This window comes from Danio aesculapii, chromosome 17 (genome assembly GCF_903798145.1).
Source record: "Danio aesculapii chromosome 17, fDanAes4.1, whole genome shotgun sequence".
Lineage (NCBI taxonomy): Eukaryota > Metazoa > Chordata > Actinopteri > Cypriniformes > Danionidae > Danio > Danio aesculapii.
In genome coordinates this window covers 47,715,247-47,736,471 of record NC_079451.1, presented here as the reverse complement: position 1 = coordinate 47,736,471, position 21,225 = coordinate 47,715,247, and the positions used below count along the sequence as shown (strand labels likewise).

The 21,225-nt window shown below is 34.5% G+C and overlaps 1 protein-coding gene across 2 annotated transcripts in view; it reads left to right on the top strand.

The window, feature by feature from the left end:
* Positions 1 to 21,225, top strand: part of runx2a (RUNX family transcription factor 2a) — a 147,966-nt gene that overhangs the window by 102,178 nt on the left and 24,563 nt on the right. The window contains exon 6 of one of the 2 annotated variants that reach the window (XM_056477665.1): positions 17,970 to 18,146. The exons of the other annotated variant lie outside the window; for it this stretch is intronic. Coding sequence (XP_056333640.1) covers positions 17,970 to 18,146 — 177 coding nt within the window. The remainder of the gene's footprint in view (positions 1 to 17,969; positions 18,147 to 21,225) is intronic. 2 annotated transcript variants of the gene reach the window in all.

Sequence of the window (21,225 nt, the reverse complement as noted above, 5' to 3'; positions counted from 1 at the left end):
TTTAACAGAGCAAGGAATTTTTTAACAGTAATTCTTATAATATTTTTTCTTCTGGAGAAAGTCTTGTTTGTTTTATTTCGGCGGTTAAAGCATTTTTTAAAACCATTTTAAGGTCAATATTATTAGCCCCCTTAAGCAATTTTTTATATGTTATATAATGACTTGCCTAATTACCCTAATTTGCCTAATTAACCTAGTTAAGCCTTTAAATGTCACTGTAAGCTGTATGGAAGTGTCTTGAAAAATATCTAGTCAAATATTATTTACTGTCATCATGGCAAAGATAAAATTAATCAGTTATTAGAGATGAGTTATTAAAACTATTATGTTTACAAATGTGTTGAACAAAATCTCTACGCTAAACAGAAATAAGGGGAAAAATAAAAAATAATTAAAATTTAACAGGAGAGCTTATAACTCTGACTTCAACTGTAGAAGCGTGCACTTAAACATGAAAAAATAACCAAGTGGATGGTATTAAATACTGTACAGGTAGTGAAGCATGAGGGTTTATGAGGTTGATTTATTAGCTAAAAAGTGAACATTATTTTACTATTAGTATTGAAGATAATTATAGAGAATCATATAAATAAAAATGGAATATATGCATATGTAATATATACAATTTTAGAATGTGCACAGTATTTTTATTTTAACTTTATTAAGTTTTAACTATGCGTTTTTTTAATGTATGCACTTTTTATTAATTTATTAAATTAAATAATAATAATATTAAGAAAATAATATTAATTTAAATGAATAAAAATACAAGTCAGATTTTGCAGAATTATATATTTATATATTTTTATGATTTTTATAATTCAGGGTTTCTTTTGTTTAGCAAAATTATTTTTATTAACTATCTTTTTCTTAAGTTTAAACCCATAAAAACACATTTGAATTATTTTTAGTAAAATAAACATTAAATGAAATATATATATTTAATAAATAAACAAACTAACAGTTAGTATAATCCAGGGGTTTTAACTAAAACTATTTTTTCAAATTCAAAAATCATAAAAACATGAACTATTTGTTGTGAAATAAACATAAATAAATAAAATATATAATAAAATAAATATACAATATACAATATACAATAAAATAAATACTTAATAATAAACATAAATAAATAAATAAATAAATAAATAAATAAATAAATAAATAAACAAACAAACATATTTTACAGCAAACTGGCAATGCATGTTTTGCATGTTTTAAGTGTGGTAAAATATATATTTAATACCAAACATAAATAAACAAACAAACAAGCAAACAAATATATTTCAGCAAGCTGACAACAAATAAAACATAAGTCTTGTTTTAAATACATACAAATAAATAACAGAAGTTAAACAAAACATAAATAAAACAGCTAAAAATACCACTAATGTAAAATCCCTCCTAACAGCACAGCTCATATTCATAAATAAGAATCATTTTCCGTACCGGACTGTACTGAGAATCTTCTGTTAAACTGTCATCACTGGATTGTTTTAAGCACAGTTTAAGTCTGTAAGTGTTCGCATGCAGAGTCTAGACGGTGTTTCTAAAGGTAAAGGCATGTGGAGAGTTTGTGCTTGGTAATTAATGCCACATCTCATTGGGCAGATGGAAAACATGGGCTGTTTTCAGAAAGCGTATTTGCCAAGATGATCCGTGACGCTGTGTTTTGACTGCTGGAAAACAGCTATTGTCTCTGCATTGCCAAACACGTCTGACAGCAGGACACACTTCAGATCCTCAAGTTCCCATTTTTAAAAAGCATTAATAATTAAAAGCAAATCAAATAAATACCCTTGTTGAAAAAGTTTGTTTATTTCAGATAATAGATTTGCTGTATGTAGTTAGCAGAAATCTTTCTTTCTCTGCATTTCGTTGCCTTGTACTTGTACATGTGTGATGACAATAAATCTAATCTAATCTAATCTAATCTAATCTAATCTAATCTAATCTAATCTAATCTAATCTAATCTTAAACAGTTACAGTAGTATAATCCAGGGGGTTTTACTTAACTAAGACTACTTTTTTAAAAATTAAATTATATAAGTAAAAAAAAAATTAAAAGTAAAATAAAAATATATTTAAAACATACAGAAGCGTAAACTATTATATATATATATATATATATATATATATATATATATATATATATATATATATATATATATATATATATATATATATATATATATATATATATGGTTCTCAAATTTAATTGGCAGATAGCCGTGCATTATTCTGCACCCTTGTGTATTACTCCACCCACATGGCAAGCAAACCATTAAACTCACTACAGTTTGACAAATATTGCAGCTGCTGTACAACATAATGTACTTAAGAGGCTTTTTTAGGTGAGGATGGAGTTGTTTAGGTTGCAACTATGCAGTTTATTTATAAGGATAGTGCCTATTTTAAATCTTTATAATTTCGGAGATTCAGGCGGCATGTTAGCGACATTCTGCCACAAGATGGCGACTGAGACCGCGTAATAAGTCCTTAGGGGAGAAAAGCTAAGCGTTTTCTTTTCATATTTCAAACTACAGCTGATCAAATGATTATAAAACAGGTCAGTGACTTTCTAAGTCGATCTCTTTCTTTTGTATTTTGTAGTGCTTTATTTATACCATAGTAATCTGCTAGTGTTTGCTCTGCTTTGGCTTTTATGTGTTAATTATTGTAATATCCTGATAGTAACAGAGAAATACTGGGAAATCTCTGTAGACTGATGACATGTCTTTGGACTCTGGGGTAAACTAAAGCACCTGGAGGAAACCCACACCAACACGGGAAAACATGCAAACTCCACACAGAAATGCCAACTGACCCAGCTGGGGCTCAAACCAGCGACCTTCTTGCTGTGAGGCGATCGTGCCACCGTGCCACCCCTTACATATATATATGCTTATATGCTTAATATACATAACTTTTTTGATTTATATATATATAAACTTAATATATACATAACTTATTATATATATATATATATATATATATATATATATATATATATATATATATATATATATATATATATATATATATATATATATATAGTTTTTGTGTAATTATTTTATTGCTTCAAATTAAACTAGGCAAAAAAGTTTAATTTTGCCTTGCTAGTTTACATTTCTGTATGTTTTTAATGTATTTTTTTTTTTTACTAAAATTAATATATTTTGTAATTTAATTTGTGAACGCAAAGTTATACATTTTTTTTTATTTTTTATTTTCTTTATTATACATTTATATTTTTAATTATTATTTAACTAATTAATTTAACTATTTATTAGGTTTTTTAAAAATATATATAAGTTAAATGTAGTTAAAAATGTAATAATATAAATAAATATAATTATTTTTATCGTACAATTAAAATTTTCAAACCAAATTTTTAAAAGAGAAATATATTTCAATATATTTTTACCATTCATTTTGTGGTAAAGGCCTGTTTTGCAAATGCTGAAGTTTTAATAAAAACAAACCTATTTTACCATTTATTTGAAAACAAATTATTTGAATCCATTTTCCTGAATAAATCCGATTTTACACCATAAAATACATATGTGGGCCTCAGAAGGCTTTAACACACTGACTGACTGAATAAATCTGTGTTCAGACTCTGAGTTTTTCCGTCACACGTTTTACTGTTTTGTTTGCATAACAGCTTCTGACAGTCAGTCTGTAGCGCATGAAATCTGCTGCTGAAGTCAGACTGTTTACGTTGCGGTTTGCTCTAATTGCTCGATGCTGAAATGAGTATTAGTGGTGAAGCTATGATGTTTCTGTGTCTTTGAACGCTTTGAAAGGCTTGTCCAGACAGGTAAAATGCACACAGCAGCAGCACAGGCCACTGAAAATAAAGCAGAGATGGCAGCTCGTACTTTAAGTAAGATTTTAAAAAAGTGTGTGACTGTTTCTGTTGGCTTTCGTCAACAATTGTGGGTCACACTAGCCTATGGTAGTGGTTGGTTACTTATACCATACCATATATTATACATTGCCGATCAGGCGGGGTCAACGTTTTTGGTATTGTTAGTTTGTGTAATACATGCTTAAAGGAATCAAATGTACACTGCCTGACAAAAGTCTTGTCACCCAACCAAGTTTTAGGAACAACAAATAATAACTTGACTTCTAGTTGATCATTTGGTATCAGAAGTGGCTCAAATGAAAGGCAAAGGCCTCTAGATTACACTTATTTGACCAAAATAAAATATGATCATGCCTTGATTTTGAATGATTTCATTAGGACAGTAAGGTCTGACTTTGCTTAGACAAAAGTCTCGTTACTGAACAGAAATAATGTCCAGTATAGAATATAAAGTCATGCTGCAGTGGAAACAGAATGAATATTGTGTCTGACTCCATCATGAGCTTAGAGGACTGCATCCATACATCTCTACAATGACTCAAATCACTGATTAATAAAGTCATCTGGAATGCCAAAGAGAGCGTTCTTGCAGGACTCCCAGAGTTCATCAGGATTCTTTAATTCACCTTCAATGCCTCCTTCATCTTACTCCAGACATGCTCAATAATGTTTATGTCTGGTGACTGGGCTGGCCAATCCTGGAGCACCTTGACCTTCTTTGCTTTCAGGAATTTTGATGTGGAGGCTGAAGTATGAGAAGGAGCGCTATCCTGCTGAAGAATTTGCCCTCTCCTGTGGTTTGTAATGTAATGGGCAGCACAAATGTCTTGATACCTCAGGCTGTTGATGTTGCCATCCACTCTGCAGATCTCTCACACGCCCCCATACTGAATGTAACCCCAAACCAAGATTTTTCCTTCACCAAACTTGAGTGATTTCTATGGGAATCTTGGGTCCATGTGGGTTCCAGTGGGTCTTCTGCAGTATTTGTGATGATTGGGATGCAGTTCAACAGATGATTCATGGGAAAAATCGACCTTCTGCCAATTTTGACGCTCATAAACAATCATAAAGTCCTCGTGCTGCAGGAATTAGGAGGTTTGCTGAAGGTGCAGCTGATGTGCAGTGAGGGGTTTGTGTCTTTAATAATCTACGACAGTTTGCGTTCATTAAACAGTAAGAATGATTAATAAATCCATATGAAACAGTCCCTTAAAAGTCACGTCTCGTCTTCAGTTTCGGACTCAGGTGAGCTTTGTACTAACACACAAGCGTACCGCGCCAAAGCCACTCTGGCACACCTCCTCCAACCGGCCCAGGTACAGCCAACTGAACCGTGCCTGAGCCTGATTCAGAGCACTCACACTTCTCAAACAATCCGGGAAACGGGCCGGTTTGGATAGCATAGTGTGAGTACGCCTTAAGGTATACTTTACACCTAGATATTGCTTGACGCTATTAGCAGGTTTGGCATGCTGTCCTGGGAGAGAACTTGGAGGAATTTGATTGGATTATTACTGAATACAGATGGTAGACCAGCTGCGATCGATCATATCATCTGCTCCTCTCAAAATTAGTTTGTGAAACTTCATAACTTCATTAACTTCCTATTTTTAGTCAGTTTGATTGACCTAAGTTGAGATGACTAAAATGTAGACAAATATATTTATGTTGCTTTAACTTACTTTAATACTGTATGTTAATCTGTTTTCAACTGCATTTAAGTTACTCAACTCAACTCAATTTATTTCTAGAGCACTTTCAACCAACCACAATGGATACCAAAGTGCTGTACATAAAAACACATAATACATCAAACACACAATGAGCCAAAATACATAGAGTTGAAGTCAGAATTATTAGCCCCCCTGAATTATTAGCCTCGTTTACTTTTTTTTCCCCCAATTTCTGTTTAACGGAGAGAAGATTTCTTCAACACATTTCTAAACATAATAGTTTTAATATCTTATTTTAATAACTGATTTATTTTATCTTTGTCATGATGACAGTAAATAATATTTGACTAGATATTTTTCAAGACACTTCTATACAGCTTAAAGTGACATTTAAAGGCTTAACTAGGTTAATTAGGTTAACTAGGCAGGTTAGGGTAATTAGGCAAGTTATTAAATAATGTTGGTTTGATCTGTAGACTATCAGAAAAAAACATTTGCTTAAAGGAGCTAATAATATTGACCTTAAAATGGATTTAAAAAAATTAAAAACTGCTTTTATTCTAGCCAAAATAAAACAAATAAGACTTTCTCCAGAAGAAAAAATATTATCAGACATACTGTGAAAATTTCCTTGCTCTGTTAAACATCATTTGGGAAATATTTTAAAAAGTAGAAGAAAAAAAAAAATCAAAGGGGGGCTAATAATTCTGACTTCAGCTGTAAACTCACAACACGTGATTAAAGCTCTATCTACCTTGAAGCTCTATCACCTCAACATTTAAGTTATACAAAGATTAACTTCAAATGTATAGTCCATTTAATTGATGCAAGTTGAGATGACTAATAAAAATCTAAATTTTTATGTTGCTTTTACTATTTTTAATAAGTTAATCAGGTTTCAACTGCATTTTTAAGTTATACAAAGTTTACCTTCACATTTTTAGTATGTTTGATTGATGTAAAGTGAGATGACTACAAAAGGCAACAATAAGTTACAATAAACAGTGTACTCCCCCAATGTCACTGTGTCGATCTGCCTCATAATCACCCCCTAAACCCAAAAAATCATCCCAGAAATAAGCGTTTGGCTTATTGGAGCTGTACAGTTGTGTGGTGTCTGATTGTTGCAGTCGGCCCATCGATTTATAAAGCTCTAGTAGCATGTGTGCCCCCTTTTCCTGGCGTAGTTTACTTCCTGAAGCCTGAAACACACGGACCACACAAGCGACTGGCAGCGCTCCAGTTCTGCTTGGCTGCCGTCAGCTTTCTCCATTTCTCTCCCCTCTTTTTCCCTTTACTTCTAAAGCAGGGCGTTCGGCCTCGTCCTGTCCTTAAAAACCTCCCTTCGCTAATTTCGCTGGGAGCTGCCATGTGAAATAATCCATTGTTTGAGTCTTCAGAGAGAGTCGCGGCACGGCAATTAAAGAAACGAAATCTAGACGGATGTATGTTTTCCCTTTCTTCCTCCATGCGTTTTATTTCTGCGTGTGATTGATGCGCTTCTGACGGCTCCGGCTGATATTTGATGTTGCAAGCGTGCTGGTGTTTAAAGAGCGTGGGGTGTTATTGCGGGTCACGGCACTATCAGATGGCAATTTAACATGCAGGCGGAGGTTTTGCCCAGATATGAGGACGCGCTGTGTTTATACACCCTGTATTATTTACCGTCATTAGGCAAGAATACACACAGAAAACAGCTTTTCTTTGGAGGGTTTAAAGATAACATTGAGTATCAGGACAGCTTTTGAGGAAAGTAATACTTGTGTTTATAAATGAAACATTTCATTTTGCCATTTATCACAATGGAACAATAAAAAAAATGTTCTTTTAGATTTGGGGAGGAGGAGGAGGAGTATCAGTTTCCACAAAAATATGAAGCTTTTTTTCATAATTGATGATTTAATGATGTAAAAAATGATATGATTAAGAAGTCATGACAACAAAAATATGGATTTTTTTTCGTAATTGATATCGTGCTGAAATTCATGCTGATTATCATGCACAATCATCTCTAGGGTTTACAGAGAATGGTCCGAAAAAGAGAAAATATCCAGTGAGCGACAGTTTTGTTGGTCAAATGCCTTGTTGATGCCAGAGGTCAGAGGAGAATGGCCAGACTGGTTCCAGTTGATAGAAAGGCAACAGTAACTCAAATAACCACTCATTACAACCGAGGTCTGCAGAAGAGCATGCTGAATGCACAACACGTCTAACCTTAAGGCGGATGGGCTACAGCAGCAGATCACACCGGGTGCTGCTCCTGTCAGCTAAGAACAGGAAACTGAGGCTACAATTCAGACAGGCTCACCAAAATTGGACAATAGAAGATTGAAGAAGTGTTGCCTGGTCTGATGAGCCTTGATTTAGCTGCAACATTCAGATGGTCGGGTCAGAATTTGGAATAAACAACATGAAAGCATGGATCCATCCTGTTTTTGTATGAACGGTTTAGGCTGCTGGTGGTGGTGTAATGGTGTGGGGGATATTTTCTTGGCACACTTTGGGCCCCATTAGTACCAATTGAGCATTGTGTCAATGCCACAGCCTACCTGAGTTTTGTTGCTGACCATGTCCATCCCTTTATGACCACAGTGTACCCATCTTCTGATGGCTACTTCCAGCAGGATAACGCACCATGTCAAAGCGTGAATCATCTCAGACTGGTTTCTTGAACATGACAATGAGTTCACTATACTCAAATGGCCTCCACAGTCACCAGATATCAATCCAATAGAGAACCTTTGGGATGTGGTGGAACGGGAGATTCACATCATGGATGTGCAGCCAACAAATCTGCAGCAACTGCATGATGCTATCATGTCAATATGGAGTGAAATCTCTGAGGAATATTTCCAGTACCTTGTTGAATCTATGCCAAGGATGATTAAGGCAGTTCTGATGCCAAAATGGGGTCCAACCTAGTACTAGTAAGGTGTACCTAATAAAGTGGCCGTGAGTGTAGTTCATTCATTCACTTTTTAATTTTCCTTCGGCTTAGTCTATATTTCAGAGGTCGCAACACAGTAGAATGAACCACCAACTTATCAAGCATATGTTTTACACAGCGGATGCCCTACCAGCCACAACCCAGTACTGGGAAACACCCATACACACTCATATACACACACACACACACTAAGGCCAGTTTAGTTCATTCAATTCCCCTATAGCACATGTGTTTGGACTGTGAGAGTCGGGACTCGAACCAGTGACCTTCTTGCTTTCAGTCGACAGTGCTAACCACTGAGCCACCATGGCGCCCCGCTCATTCACTTAAAAATAGTTAACTCGCTTTTTTTAATGTAGGGAATCACTTTTTACAAGCTGTTTTAATGTATAAATGTAAGTTAAAATGACTTTTTATTTCTATTCTTATCTAATTTACTCATATAAATTCGCGAATCCTCACACTCGAACGATTACTTAACAACCACATTACTCTGAAGACTAAAATAATAATACTGAAAATTCAGCATTGCACAACCGGAATAAATCACGTTTTAAAATATATTAAAACAGAAACGAGTTACTTTAAATTGTGGTTATTGCTGTATATCTTATCAAACAATGCAGCCATAGTCGAGATTTGTTTTCTAATATAATAGTACATGCTGTAGTATAGTTTAATAACCTCCTCCAAGCACAGAGTAATGCCAGGCAAGTTTTTTTTTTCTGAAGAGACTAGCAGACTACTTTCTTTTTTCTTCACCAAGGCAAAGTTTTGTTCCTCGGCTTTAAATCTAATATTGTGGATTTCTTTGCTGTAACAGGATCTTTTCACTTTATTGGAGTGGTGTCCATTTGAATATTTGAGCTGTACTGTTGAGAGATGTTTTTGGCACTGGCGTAAACATAAGACCACTCTGCATGTCTCACAGGACATGAGCGTTAGGGATTTTCCTCTCCTTCCAGCTGAATCATTCACATCCCTGGAAAGTTCGTCTCAGAACTTTAAATCCAAAAGTCATTTGCTTATGTCCTCTCCAGAACATGTTCATAAGACACAAATGACAATGCTACACATGAGATTCGCTCGGTATAAAAGTAAATGCTGAATGTGACAAATCTAAACGAGGCTGTGCTTGAAACATCAATAGAGTCGTTACTACCAAAATCTGTGATAAAAGACAAGCAGTATCATCTAAATATAAAACAAAACATCTCCTCTTTTACCCCCAGTGTTAAATATGGCCATAAACCACACATAACGGTAAAAGACGAAAGAGAGAGACACTTTCTGTAAGTTGTTCAGGATAGAAATGTCTGCTAAAAGTGGAAACATTATGGCTGGAAACTGTACGATTCCCCTCCAGAGTTTAATATAAGCCAAAGTTTGCAATCACAAGTCTCATCATGAACATTTTCCATTGTGATCTTAAAAAATAATAAATAAAAGTTCCAGTTGTTTTACCTGAGCTAAAGGATGGATGGATGGATGGATGGATGGATGGGTTGGTGGATGGATTGATGGATGGATGGATGGGTTGGTGGATGGATTGATGGATGGATGGATGGATGGATTGATTGATTAATTGATGGATGGATGGATGGATTGGTGGACGGACGGACTCGATGGACCAACCAATTGGATGGATGGATGGATGGATTGACTGGTGAATGTATTAATGGATTGATGGATGGATGGGTTGATTGATCGATTGATAGATGGATGGATTGATTGATTAATGGATAGATTGATGGATTGATAGGTGGATGGATGGATCGATTGATTAATTGATTAATTGATGGATTGACTGATGAATGGATAGTACTTTCCTCTACATTTATCCTGCTGTTTTTGTAAAAATTTAATGAACAGATAAAAATATGTACATATATTGTGAGATACAAAGTCAGTAAAGAGCAAGATATAAACTCTGATTTGCAGAATTGTTTAAAATTTGGAATGGCTAAAATGGAGATCAGAATTTCAGAACTGCGAGACAAAGTCAGAATTGAGAGATTTACATTTGGAACTCTGAGAAAAAAATAAAAAAATGAAATGATGTATAAGCAGCCACATTTAGTGTTAGTGTTAGCTTGTAAACACCAAATTTCAAACCTAAACAATGGCAAATTAATCATCCACATTTTCCTAAAAACTGCTTTATATTGTTTAACACACGCTGAAATTAAAAGCAACAGAAACATGATTTAGGGGAAATTATTTTAATTCACTTTTAAATATGCGTGATTATAAAAAATAGAATGAATTAATTTTAACCATTAGAGGCTGGCTATATTCATACACTGCTTCCACACAACTGTTTTAACCCTTTGTGTGCTGTTGGGGATGTTTTCGTCCACTCTGGGGTGATTTTGAGTCTTAATTTGGCCACAACTTCCTCTGTTTCAGCAAATGGAAAGATTTTTAGTGACAAATCTCATTTTGACACATATTTTGGAAAAATGCTTTGGAATTTTTTCAAAACTCAACTATAAACTCTGTTTTTGCCCGACTGACTTCCATTATAATCTAATTTTTTAATTGCAAAGCCATGACAGCATATAATCCTGCATTCCTGATTTTTGCTGGTTTTCCCTGTTGGGAAGAGATTAAATGTGTCATTTTTACTGTTGATCATCAGTTACAGTGCAGAAAAGCTTTTATAAGAGTGTAAAAGAGACCAGTTACTTGATATGTTTGAGAAAATCCAAATAAGCAGCTCAGCTCTCAGAACATAGTCAACATAGTAAGTGTATTTCTGCACACACACTATAATCTGCTGTTTTATGCCATAGAACTGCATATAAATGTCAAAACCATTGATGATCAGCAGTCAAAAAATACTACTTTTACCTCTTCCCAACAGAGAAAACCACCAACAATTAAGAATGCATGATTATATGGTTCGGGACTTGTGGAGCTCCGCATCGATGGATTATCTCTTCAGTGTTTGAACTCTCAGCAGTGAATATTAAACCACACTGGACTGAGCTAAACTAAACTTCAACACTAAAAACTGAACTGACACTGTATCAATTTACTATAATCTTCTATGTGACACAATCTACATTGTAAAAGCTATAGAAATAAAGATGAATTGAATTGAATATGGTGTCAAGGCATTGCAATAAAAAAAATGTTGCTATAATGGAAGTCAATGGGGCAAAAACAGCACCAAATATAATGAAAGGGTAGTCCATTCGAACAATACACAAGGGCTATACACCTTATAAAAGTAGTTTTGCATAATCAGTCCTCTTTAAGGGAATTAAAGACTCAAAGTGCTCGACATTCGCTCCTGATCGAGTAGCTGTTTGCACAACCGAACTTCAGAGCACAATCAGGTTTTGCGAGATTAAAAGAAACTCTGGCTCGAACCCACTGGAAAGCAGCCAAGCTTTTGCAGGAGTTTCTCTTTTCTTCTGTGTTTACTTTACTGCCATTCAGCGCAAAACGACCGAGACTAGACAGACGAGGATGAAAAAAAAGTCCCTCTTTAACACATATTCTTCTCAAGTATTGACACAACAGTACCGCTGCAATGAAATCGTATCAAAATGTCTGGAAAAGGTGGTTCATTTGTGATGTTTTGTTTTTTTCGGAGAGTGGACGTGGCGTGACTCGTGCTCTTTATTGCAGGATAGAGGATTGAGTCTGTCCTCTTTTATGGGAAATGAATGAATAAACATTGTCAGCTCATGCTTTTGTCGTGACTCACAGGCATAGTTTCAGGCATGCTAGGAATAATAGGGAAATAAAGCAGTTGTGTAATTTGACTGTGAATTCTTTTGGATCGATGCCACGGTGGAAAAAAAAACCCGACAGCATGCACGGGCAGGTAGAAAGTCGATTTACTTCCCCTCCTTTTGTGCGCTGCTCGCTATTGTGAAAACTGAGATCTGTGCGATTAGAGATTGCTGATGCATCTGACCCACATACTGATCTGAGCATTCGTGTTGCTGTGTTTGTTTGGGGAATAATGAGGTTTAATGGATGTTTCACAGAAATACATCAAATTTTGTCATCACTTGTTCACTTATGTCATTTTACTGCAAAAAAAGGCAAAAAAATAAAAAGTTTTGTCTTGTTTCTAGTCTAAATATCAATCAAGAAGCATTTTCTTCGCAAGTAAAAAAGGTTGATTGTTTTCCAAATTTACAGTGCGCTTGTAAATTTAAAGTCTCACTGAAAACCAAAATTGCCAGCAAGTTACTGTAAATTGTACAGTAAATTGTAATTATTAATGTACAGTGCACTTGTAAACTTGGTCTTACTGGTAACCAAAATCACCAAAACCAAAAATTTACTGTAAAAAAAGTAAACAAGTAAAAAATGTTGCTTCGTTTTCCGAAATAGTAAGTCAAAATTAAGAGAGTTTGTCCATAAAACAAGCTAAATAATCTTCCTGTGGGGTAAATAAAGGGATCACATTTTAAACTGAAAGCAACATTATTTTTCTAAACCTACTGGCAGATTATTTAGTTTGTTTTATGGACAAACTCTCTTAATTTTGACTTACTATTTCGGAAAACGAAGCAACATTTTTTACTTGTTTACTTTTTTTACAGTAACTTATAGGCGATTTTGGTTACCAGTAAGACCAAGTTTACAAGTGCACTGTACATTAATAATTACAATTTACTGTACAATTTACAGTAACTTGCTGGCAATTTTGGTTTTCAGTGAGACAAGCGCACTGTAAATTAATTATTAATATTTTCTGTAAAATTTACAGTAACTTGCAATTTTGGTTGCCATTAAGACTACACATTTACAAGTGCACTGTAAATAAATAATTATAATTTACAGCTAAATTTACAGTAACTTACTGGCAATTTTGGTTTTAAATAAGACAACTAATTAACAAGCGCACTAAATTAATAATTACAATTTTCTGTAAAATTTAAAGTAACTTACTAGCAATTTTTGTTGCTAATAAGACTGTAAATTTAAAACCACAGTGTAAATTATAATAATTACAATTTACTGCAAAAATTACTGTAAATTCTGGCAATTTTGGTTGCCAGTAAGACAAAATTTACAAGCCCACAGTAAATTAATTACAATTTACTGTGAAATTTACAGTAACTTACTGGCAATATTTGTTTTTTAGTAAGACTTTAATTTTACAAGCACACTGTAAATTAATAATTACAATTTACTGTAAAATTTACAGTAACTTGCAATTTTGTTTGCCAATAGGACTGTACATTATTACAAGCGCACTGTAAATTATAATAATTACTATTGTAATGTAAAAATACAGCACAGCTGTAATTATTTATTTACTGTGTGCTTGTAAATTTAGTCTTGCTGACAGCCATCCCAGTAAGTTACTGTAAATTGTACAATACATTTTTTACAGTGTACTTTTTTGGAAAAAGACAGACTATAATTTTAAACTTGCCTTCAGCTGATGATGAGTGAACATGATTTTAATTAATACTTAGTCTGTTCCTCTCATAAAACTATCAGTTTTCAAACCAATGTGAAAGTGAGTGTTCGTTATTTGATGAACTGTCCCTTTAAGAGTCTAGTTCTCTCAAAAAATGTCATTGACAAATTGATCTTCTCCTTAAAATCAATGCAAACATTGTCCAAATGCAACAAAAACACCATAAAAGTACCCCGAAAATAGTCCATATGACTTAAGAAATCAAATGATTGCAATCAAAGCAATGAAAAAAGTTGTTATTTGAGCTCTGTAATAGCATTAGCATATGTTTCTTACACATAACTGTGATATAGCTTCAAAATACTTTAAATATAGATTGCACATTTCCTAATGGCAATTCATGATGTTTGGGGAATCTGAAAACTGCTGTTTTTCCATATAGTGAATGTAAACATTGGCCAAAAATGAAACAACATGAAGTACAGTAAAAAAAAATACTCCATACTCCATATGACTGTTGCTTTTAATTAAAAGTGTTCTGATAGATTTGTGTCTAAAAATGTTATTCAAGCTTTGGGCATTGTTTGCATGTATTCACTGCAGAAATGCATCATATGACTTCCAAATACTCAACACATAAAGCATAAATAATAAGAAATAGTCTTTTTCTGAGCAACATACATCCTTATTCTTTTTCAAGACTAAAAATACAGTTTTATCACCAGTTATTCACCCTAATATCATTCTAGGACACTTTGGGGAAACTACAAACTGTTTTTTTCCATAAACAATGACCAGAAATGACAACGGATAGCATAAAAATACCACCGAAATTTGACTTTTGTTCTCTATTGGCTGTGTTCCGAAACCATACTTCGGATGAGTGTAATTTACAGTACTTTCAGTGTGTTTTTACGCTACATTCCCAATTTGCATTCGTTACATTGAAAACAACAGCATGAACATTGTTTGTTTTTAGGCAGGCTATTCCTTTAAGAGTGTAGTTCACCCAAAAAATACAGGTCTGTCATCAATTATTCACCCTAATATAATTTTATGATCTCTAAAGCAATCTACAGTCAGATTTTTGTCTTTTCATTTACCAAAAACCACAGAAAAACACCATACAAGTCCATATAAAGTCCAGATTTTGTGCTATATTGCAAGTGTATTCAAGATAAGAATTGGAGTCCTTTTTTGCATCAGTTTATCACACAAAATTACAAGTTCAAATGATTTGAAAGATAGAGCATGAACTATTTTTTGAACATTTTATGGATCAATATTTTTCCATTAAATAAAATTAACACTACCATAAAAAGTCTATAAAAATACTGCATGGCTTTTGTGCTGTGTACTGCAAGGGTTTTGAACAGATCCAATAGACTTTTGTCCAAAATGAAACATGGAGTATAAGTAAGTTTTACTGCCATGGTGTCTTTTTATGCATTTCCATTCATTTAAATAGCTGTGTGAATATTTTCCATAGCATCTTTTTAAGTTTCTCAATACAAAACAATACAGGTTTGCAATAACATGGTGAGAAAATGATGTCACCCAAAGATGTCACTCAAAAATCAAAGTTCTGTCAATCACTGAGATTCACTGCCAGGTCATTTTAGGATCATTCTGTGAATCTACAAACTGTATTTTTGTCTATATTTTGCATACAACGATAGTAAACATTTTGTGTGCTTTTTTTTCAAGCATTCTGAAATCATAATCAAGTTATATCAGTTATTAATCATCACATTAAACACCTACATGGCCTCAAAAAACAGTTTAAGCTTCAGGGCATTCCCTGTAACGTCATACAGAGTTGCAGTGCAAGTTCCTGTTTGAAATACAGTAATGCAAGTGAAGACTTTAAAGTAATTTTACAACGCTTTTTATGCTACATTGTACATTCCAATTTTACTTTATTAAAAAATCTCTTTTTAAGTTTTGTTAAGTTTCGTGAATGTAAAACATATTTTTGGGTGAACTGTCCCTTTAAGATCGATTGATCAGAATCGAGGAGTAGGTGTATTAAAGAAACACACCACTGTTTTTGAAAATAGGCTCTTTTTACAACTTTCCTAGAGGTAAACAGGAGAGTTTTACCATTTTTTAATCCAATTAGCCGAACTCCAGGTCTGAATAGAGCACTTTTAGCTTAGCTTAGCATAGATCATAGAATCGGATTAGACCATAGCAAAAATGACCAAAGAGTTAAGATAGTTTTCCTTAAAAGCTTGACTCTTCTGTAGATTCATCATGTATTAAGACTGATGGAAAATTAAAAGTTGCTGTTTTATAGGAACTATGTTCTCTTTTTTGCGTAATAATCAAGGAACTTTGCAGCCTTACCATGGCTGCAGCAGCTGCAATGACATTATACAGAACCTGAAAAATCGACTTTCATCAATATACCCAATGTGACCACCTGCTTACACAGGCACCGTTTGCTGCTCATGTTTAAAGTTACCAAACTGGGGATTATTTTCAGGCGCTTCATAATATCATTGCGCCTGCTGCAGCCATGATACAGTATCAAATTTGACAGAGCTCCTCAAAAATCTTTGGTCTTTTTTGAGCAAGATGCTAATGGTCTAATCCGATTCAATGAACTATGCTAAGCTAAGCTAAAAGTGCTCCGGCCAGACCTGGACATCAGCTGAATGAATTCAAAAATGGTAAAACTCAATAGTTTACCTCTAGAAGAGTTGTAAAATGAGCCTATTTACAAAAAAGTGGAGTGTTCCTTTAACTGCAATCTCTGTCTATTATGGACCCTTTTCACAAACATGTTATGACGCATTTAACAGTCATCATAATCTTAAATACTTGAAAGTTTTACATTTTTTGATTTAAAAGACAGATTGATTACATTCAAGCAGTAGGTGTACTAAAGGAACATGCCACTTTTGTGAAAATAGGCTCTTTTTACAGCTCTCCTTGAGTCACACAGCTGAGTTTTACTATTTTTGAATTTGTTCGGCCAAACTCCAGATCTGAGTGGAGCACATTTAGCATAGCTTAGCATAGATCATTGAATTTGATTAGACCATTAGCATCTCACTCACAAATTACCAGAGATTTTAGATTGTTTTCCTGTTAAAACCTTGACTGTTCTGTAGATTCACTGTGTATTAAGACTGACGGAAAATGAAAAGTTGTTATTTTTTAGGCTGATGTATAGGAACTATACTCTCATTCTTGTGTAATAATCAAGAAACTTTGCTGCCTTACCATGGCTGCGGCAGGCACTGCATAATATCATTGTGCCTGCTGCACCCATGGTACACTGGCAACGTTCTTTGAGTTCCTCGATAGTCTTTGGTAATTTTTGAGCAAAATGCTAATGGTCTAATCCGATTCAATGAACTATGCTAAGCTAAGCTAAAAGTGCTCCGGCCACACCTGGAGATCAGCTGAATGAATTCAAAAATGGTAAAACTCAATAGTTTACCTCTAGGGGAGTTGTAAAATGAGTCTACTTACAAAAAAGTGCAGTGTTCCTTTAACTGCAATCTCTGTCTATTATGGACCCTTTTCACAATATTGCTGCAACACATTTGACATCATAATCTTAAATCCTTAAAAGTTATTAATGTTTTGATTTTTTTTCTTTAAATAAAAACTTTTGTATATTTATATGCATTTATGTATGTATTATACCATCTTTGCATCAAATTACCAAAAAAAAAAAAAAAAGGATTAGCTTATGAGGCATCTGAAGCATAGACTATAAAAAAAACTGCATCGTCTATACAGCAGGACAGTAAATTTGACGTTGTTTTCTCTTCTGGCTGCCGTTATCAGTCTCACACTATTTTTTTCCTTTTTCTGAAAGTCTTGATAATACTATTGTGGAGTTTTTCTTTTATTATTTCAGCAAATATGAAAAAAATATTTGTTGTACTCTCCCACTCACTGCGCTCTAAATTTACCCAACAATGACGACGTCCGCTGCTGGGAAAATCGCAAATGTGAAAAGGGTCCATTGTTGAGGGAACTGTCCGCTTTAAAACTGACTGATCAGAATCAAGCAGTTGGGGTGTTAATTGCAATCTCTGTCTAATATTGTTCGGTAGGACACAGACAGAAACTGGAAGACCCCCCTAAACCGCCGCTGTTCTCCGAGCGCCTGAGCGAATTAGAGCGTTTACGCCAGACCACCATGAGAGTCGCTGTGCAAACCCAGAGTCCCCGGCCTTCTCTCAACGCCACGCCGAACTCCTTCAATCCGCAGGGGCAAGCGCAGATCTCAGGTAAACCGGCTCAGGCATTTTCCTTTCCCTTTAAAGGAACACTACACATTTCTTTAAAATAGGCTAAATTTACATCTTAATAAGCTCATTTTAGCTTAGCTTAGCATAGATCATTGAATCGGATTAGACCATTAGCATCTCGCTCAATAATGACCAAAGAGTTTCGATAATTTTCAAATGTAAAGCTTGACTCTTCTGTATTTACATTGTTTACTAAGACTGACGGAAAATGAAAATTGCTATTTTCTAGGCTTCAGTGATATTACGCAGCGCTAATATCAGTACGCTAATATCAGTACGCTAAAAACCTCTACTCTCCCTCTGCAAGCAGGTGGTCACCACACCAGAAAAAGTAACTTAAATAATTTGATAATTTCGCTAGCCATTTCCTAACCGTATTACAATAATAAACGGCAACTAGGGCTGGGCAATTTGTCAAAAATGCTATCTCGATAATTATTTACCATATTGAACCATAATGATTTATATTTCGATATAAGTTGTTAATGCTTGCAGAGTACCCCAACAATGACTGAAGCCACAAAAAATAGAGGGTCAACTAAATGGCGTAATATATTTTCGACCGATAAATTTAGTGTCTTAAATATCAACAAACTTTTAGATTCCCATTGTTGCACATTTCTGCAGTGTGATTGGCTCTTAGATCATTATAGAGTAAAAAACAGCCCAAAGCTTATCATAGTTATTGACATAAATTATATCACAATTCGATATGATATGGTTTATCGGCCCAGCCCAGCAACTTCTTATTTTTCATATAAAAATCGCCTCTTTTTACAGCTTACAATTGCCTTTTTTGAATCCATTCAACTGAACTTCAGGTCTGGCTGGAGCACTTTAGCTTAGCTTAGCTTAGCTTAGCATAGGTCATTGAATAGGATTAGACTATTAGCATCTCTCTCAAAAATGACCAAAAAGTTTAGATAATTTTCCAATTTAAAGCCAGACTCTTCTGTAGTTACATCCTTTACAAAGACTGATGGAAAGTGAAAATTGCTATTTTCTAGGCTTCAGTGATATTACGCAGCGCTAATATCAGTACGCTAATATCAGTACGCTAAAAAGCTCTACTCTCCCTCTGCAAGTAGGTGGTCACCAGACCAAAAAAAGTAACTTAATTAATTTGATAATTTCGCTAGCCATTTTCAGCATTGGAAAAAGCAACCAAGGCTTGGGCAATATGGCAAAAATTCAATCTCGATAATTATTTTCCATATTGAATGATGACTTATATTTTGATATAAGTTGTTAATGCTTCCAGATTTAAAAGAGTACCCCAACGATGATTGAAGCCACAAAAATTGGAGGGTCAATTAAATGGCAAGAAATATTTTCAACACACTTTCAGATTCCCATTGTTGCCATTTCTGCAGTGTGATTGGTTCTTAGATCAATATAGAGTAAAAAACAGCCCAAAGTTATTGACATAAATTATATCACAATTCGATATGATATGGTTTATCGGCCCAGCCCAGCAACTTCTCATTTTTCATATAAAAATCGCCTCTTTTTACAGCTTACAATTGCCATTTTTGAATCCATTCAACTGAACTCCAGGTCTGGCTGGAGCACTTTTAGCTTAGCTTAGCGTAGGTCATTGACTGGGATTAGACCATTAGCATCTCGCTCAAAAATGACCAAAAAGTTTAGATAATTTTCCTATTTAAAACTTGAGGCTTTTGTAGTTGCATCGTGCACTAAGACTGACGAAAAATGAAGCGTTGCTATTTTCTAGGCCGATATGTCTAGGAACTATTGTCATTCTGGCATAATGATCAAGGATCTTTGCTGGCGTACCATGCCTGCAGCAGGAGCAATGATATTACTCAGAGCTAATATCAGTACGTTAATAACAATTACGCTCTTTCGGTAAGCAGGTGGTCACCAGTGTTAGGTTAGTTACCCAAAAAAGTAACTTTGATAATTTTGCTAGCCATTTCCTAGCAATATTAGTCTAGAATATTTCATTTTCAGTATAAAAATAGGCTCTTTTTGCAACTCCTCCAGAGTGAAAGCGTTTTACCATTTTTGAATCCATTCAGCTGAACTCCAGGTCTGGCTGGAGCACTTTTAGCTTAGCTTAGCTTAGAATCGATAATTGAATCGTATTAGACCATTAGCATCTTGCTTAAAAATAACCAAAGAGTTTAGATAATTTTTGCTGTTTAAAGCTTGACTCTGTTTAAAATTTCGATAATAATTCGCTAGCCATTTCCGAGCCATATTAGCCAAGAAAATAGCAACTTTTCATTTTTCGTCAGTCTATGAACACAATGTAACTGCAAAAGAGCCAAGCTTTAAATAGGAAAATTATTGAAACTCATTGCTCATTTTTGATCAAGATGCTAATGGTCTAATCTGATTCAATGATCTATGCTAAGCTAAGCTAAAAGTGCTCCCGTACCAGACCCAGAGATCAGCTAAATGAATTCAAAAATGCTAAAACTCAACTGTTCAACTCTAGGGCAGTTGTATAAAGAGTTGATTTTGTTTTTAAATGTGTAATGTTCCTTTAACGTAAATATTTCTGGCTGTCAGCCCTCCTCCATCGTGACTTTTAATGGCCAGCCACTGTCCAAACATCAGTATTAAAAAAAACAGGTGGGTTTATTCAAGGCCTGTTTTGCTGGAGATAAAAGCAAGCGAGCGAGAGGTAGACTACATGATGCAATAAATAGAAATGGCAGTGAACATCAGATTTAAACAAGAGATATGAACGGACATGCCAATTCACAAATCTTTTGTCTAGTTTTACTGGAACAAGGCATTATCTTTGTTTGGGATTTGCTGATTACATCACCTTAAAGGGACAGTTCACCCAAAAGTGTTTATTCATTTCCTTTACGACTTCCAAAAGATGTTTAGATGAATCTTCAGAAATCATATACTTTTAAAAGCAAATTTAAATCTTCCTCTGCGTTGTAGCTCTCAAATCTCATCTCAAGCGGTCCAAACCGGGTTTTGGCAATGACTAATGAAGATTCCCGTTTTTGTTCCATGGAAAAAATAACAGCTTACGGGTTTGGAAAGACATGAGAGTGAGTAAATAATGACAGAT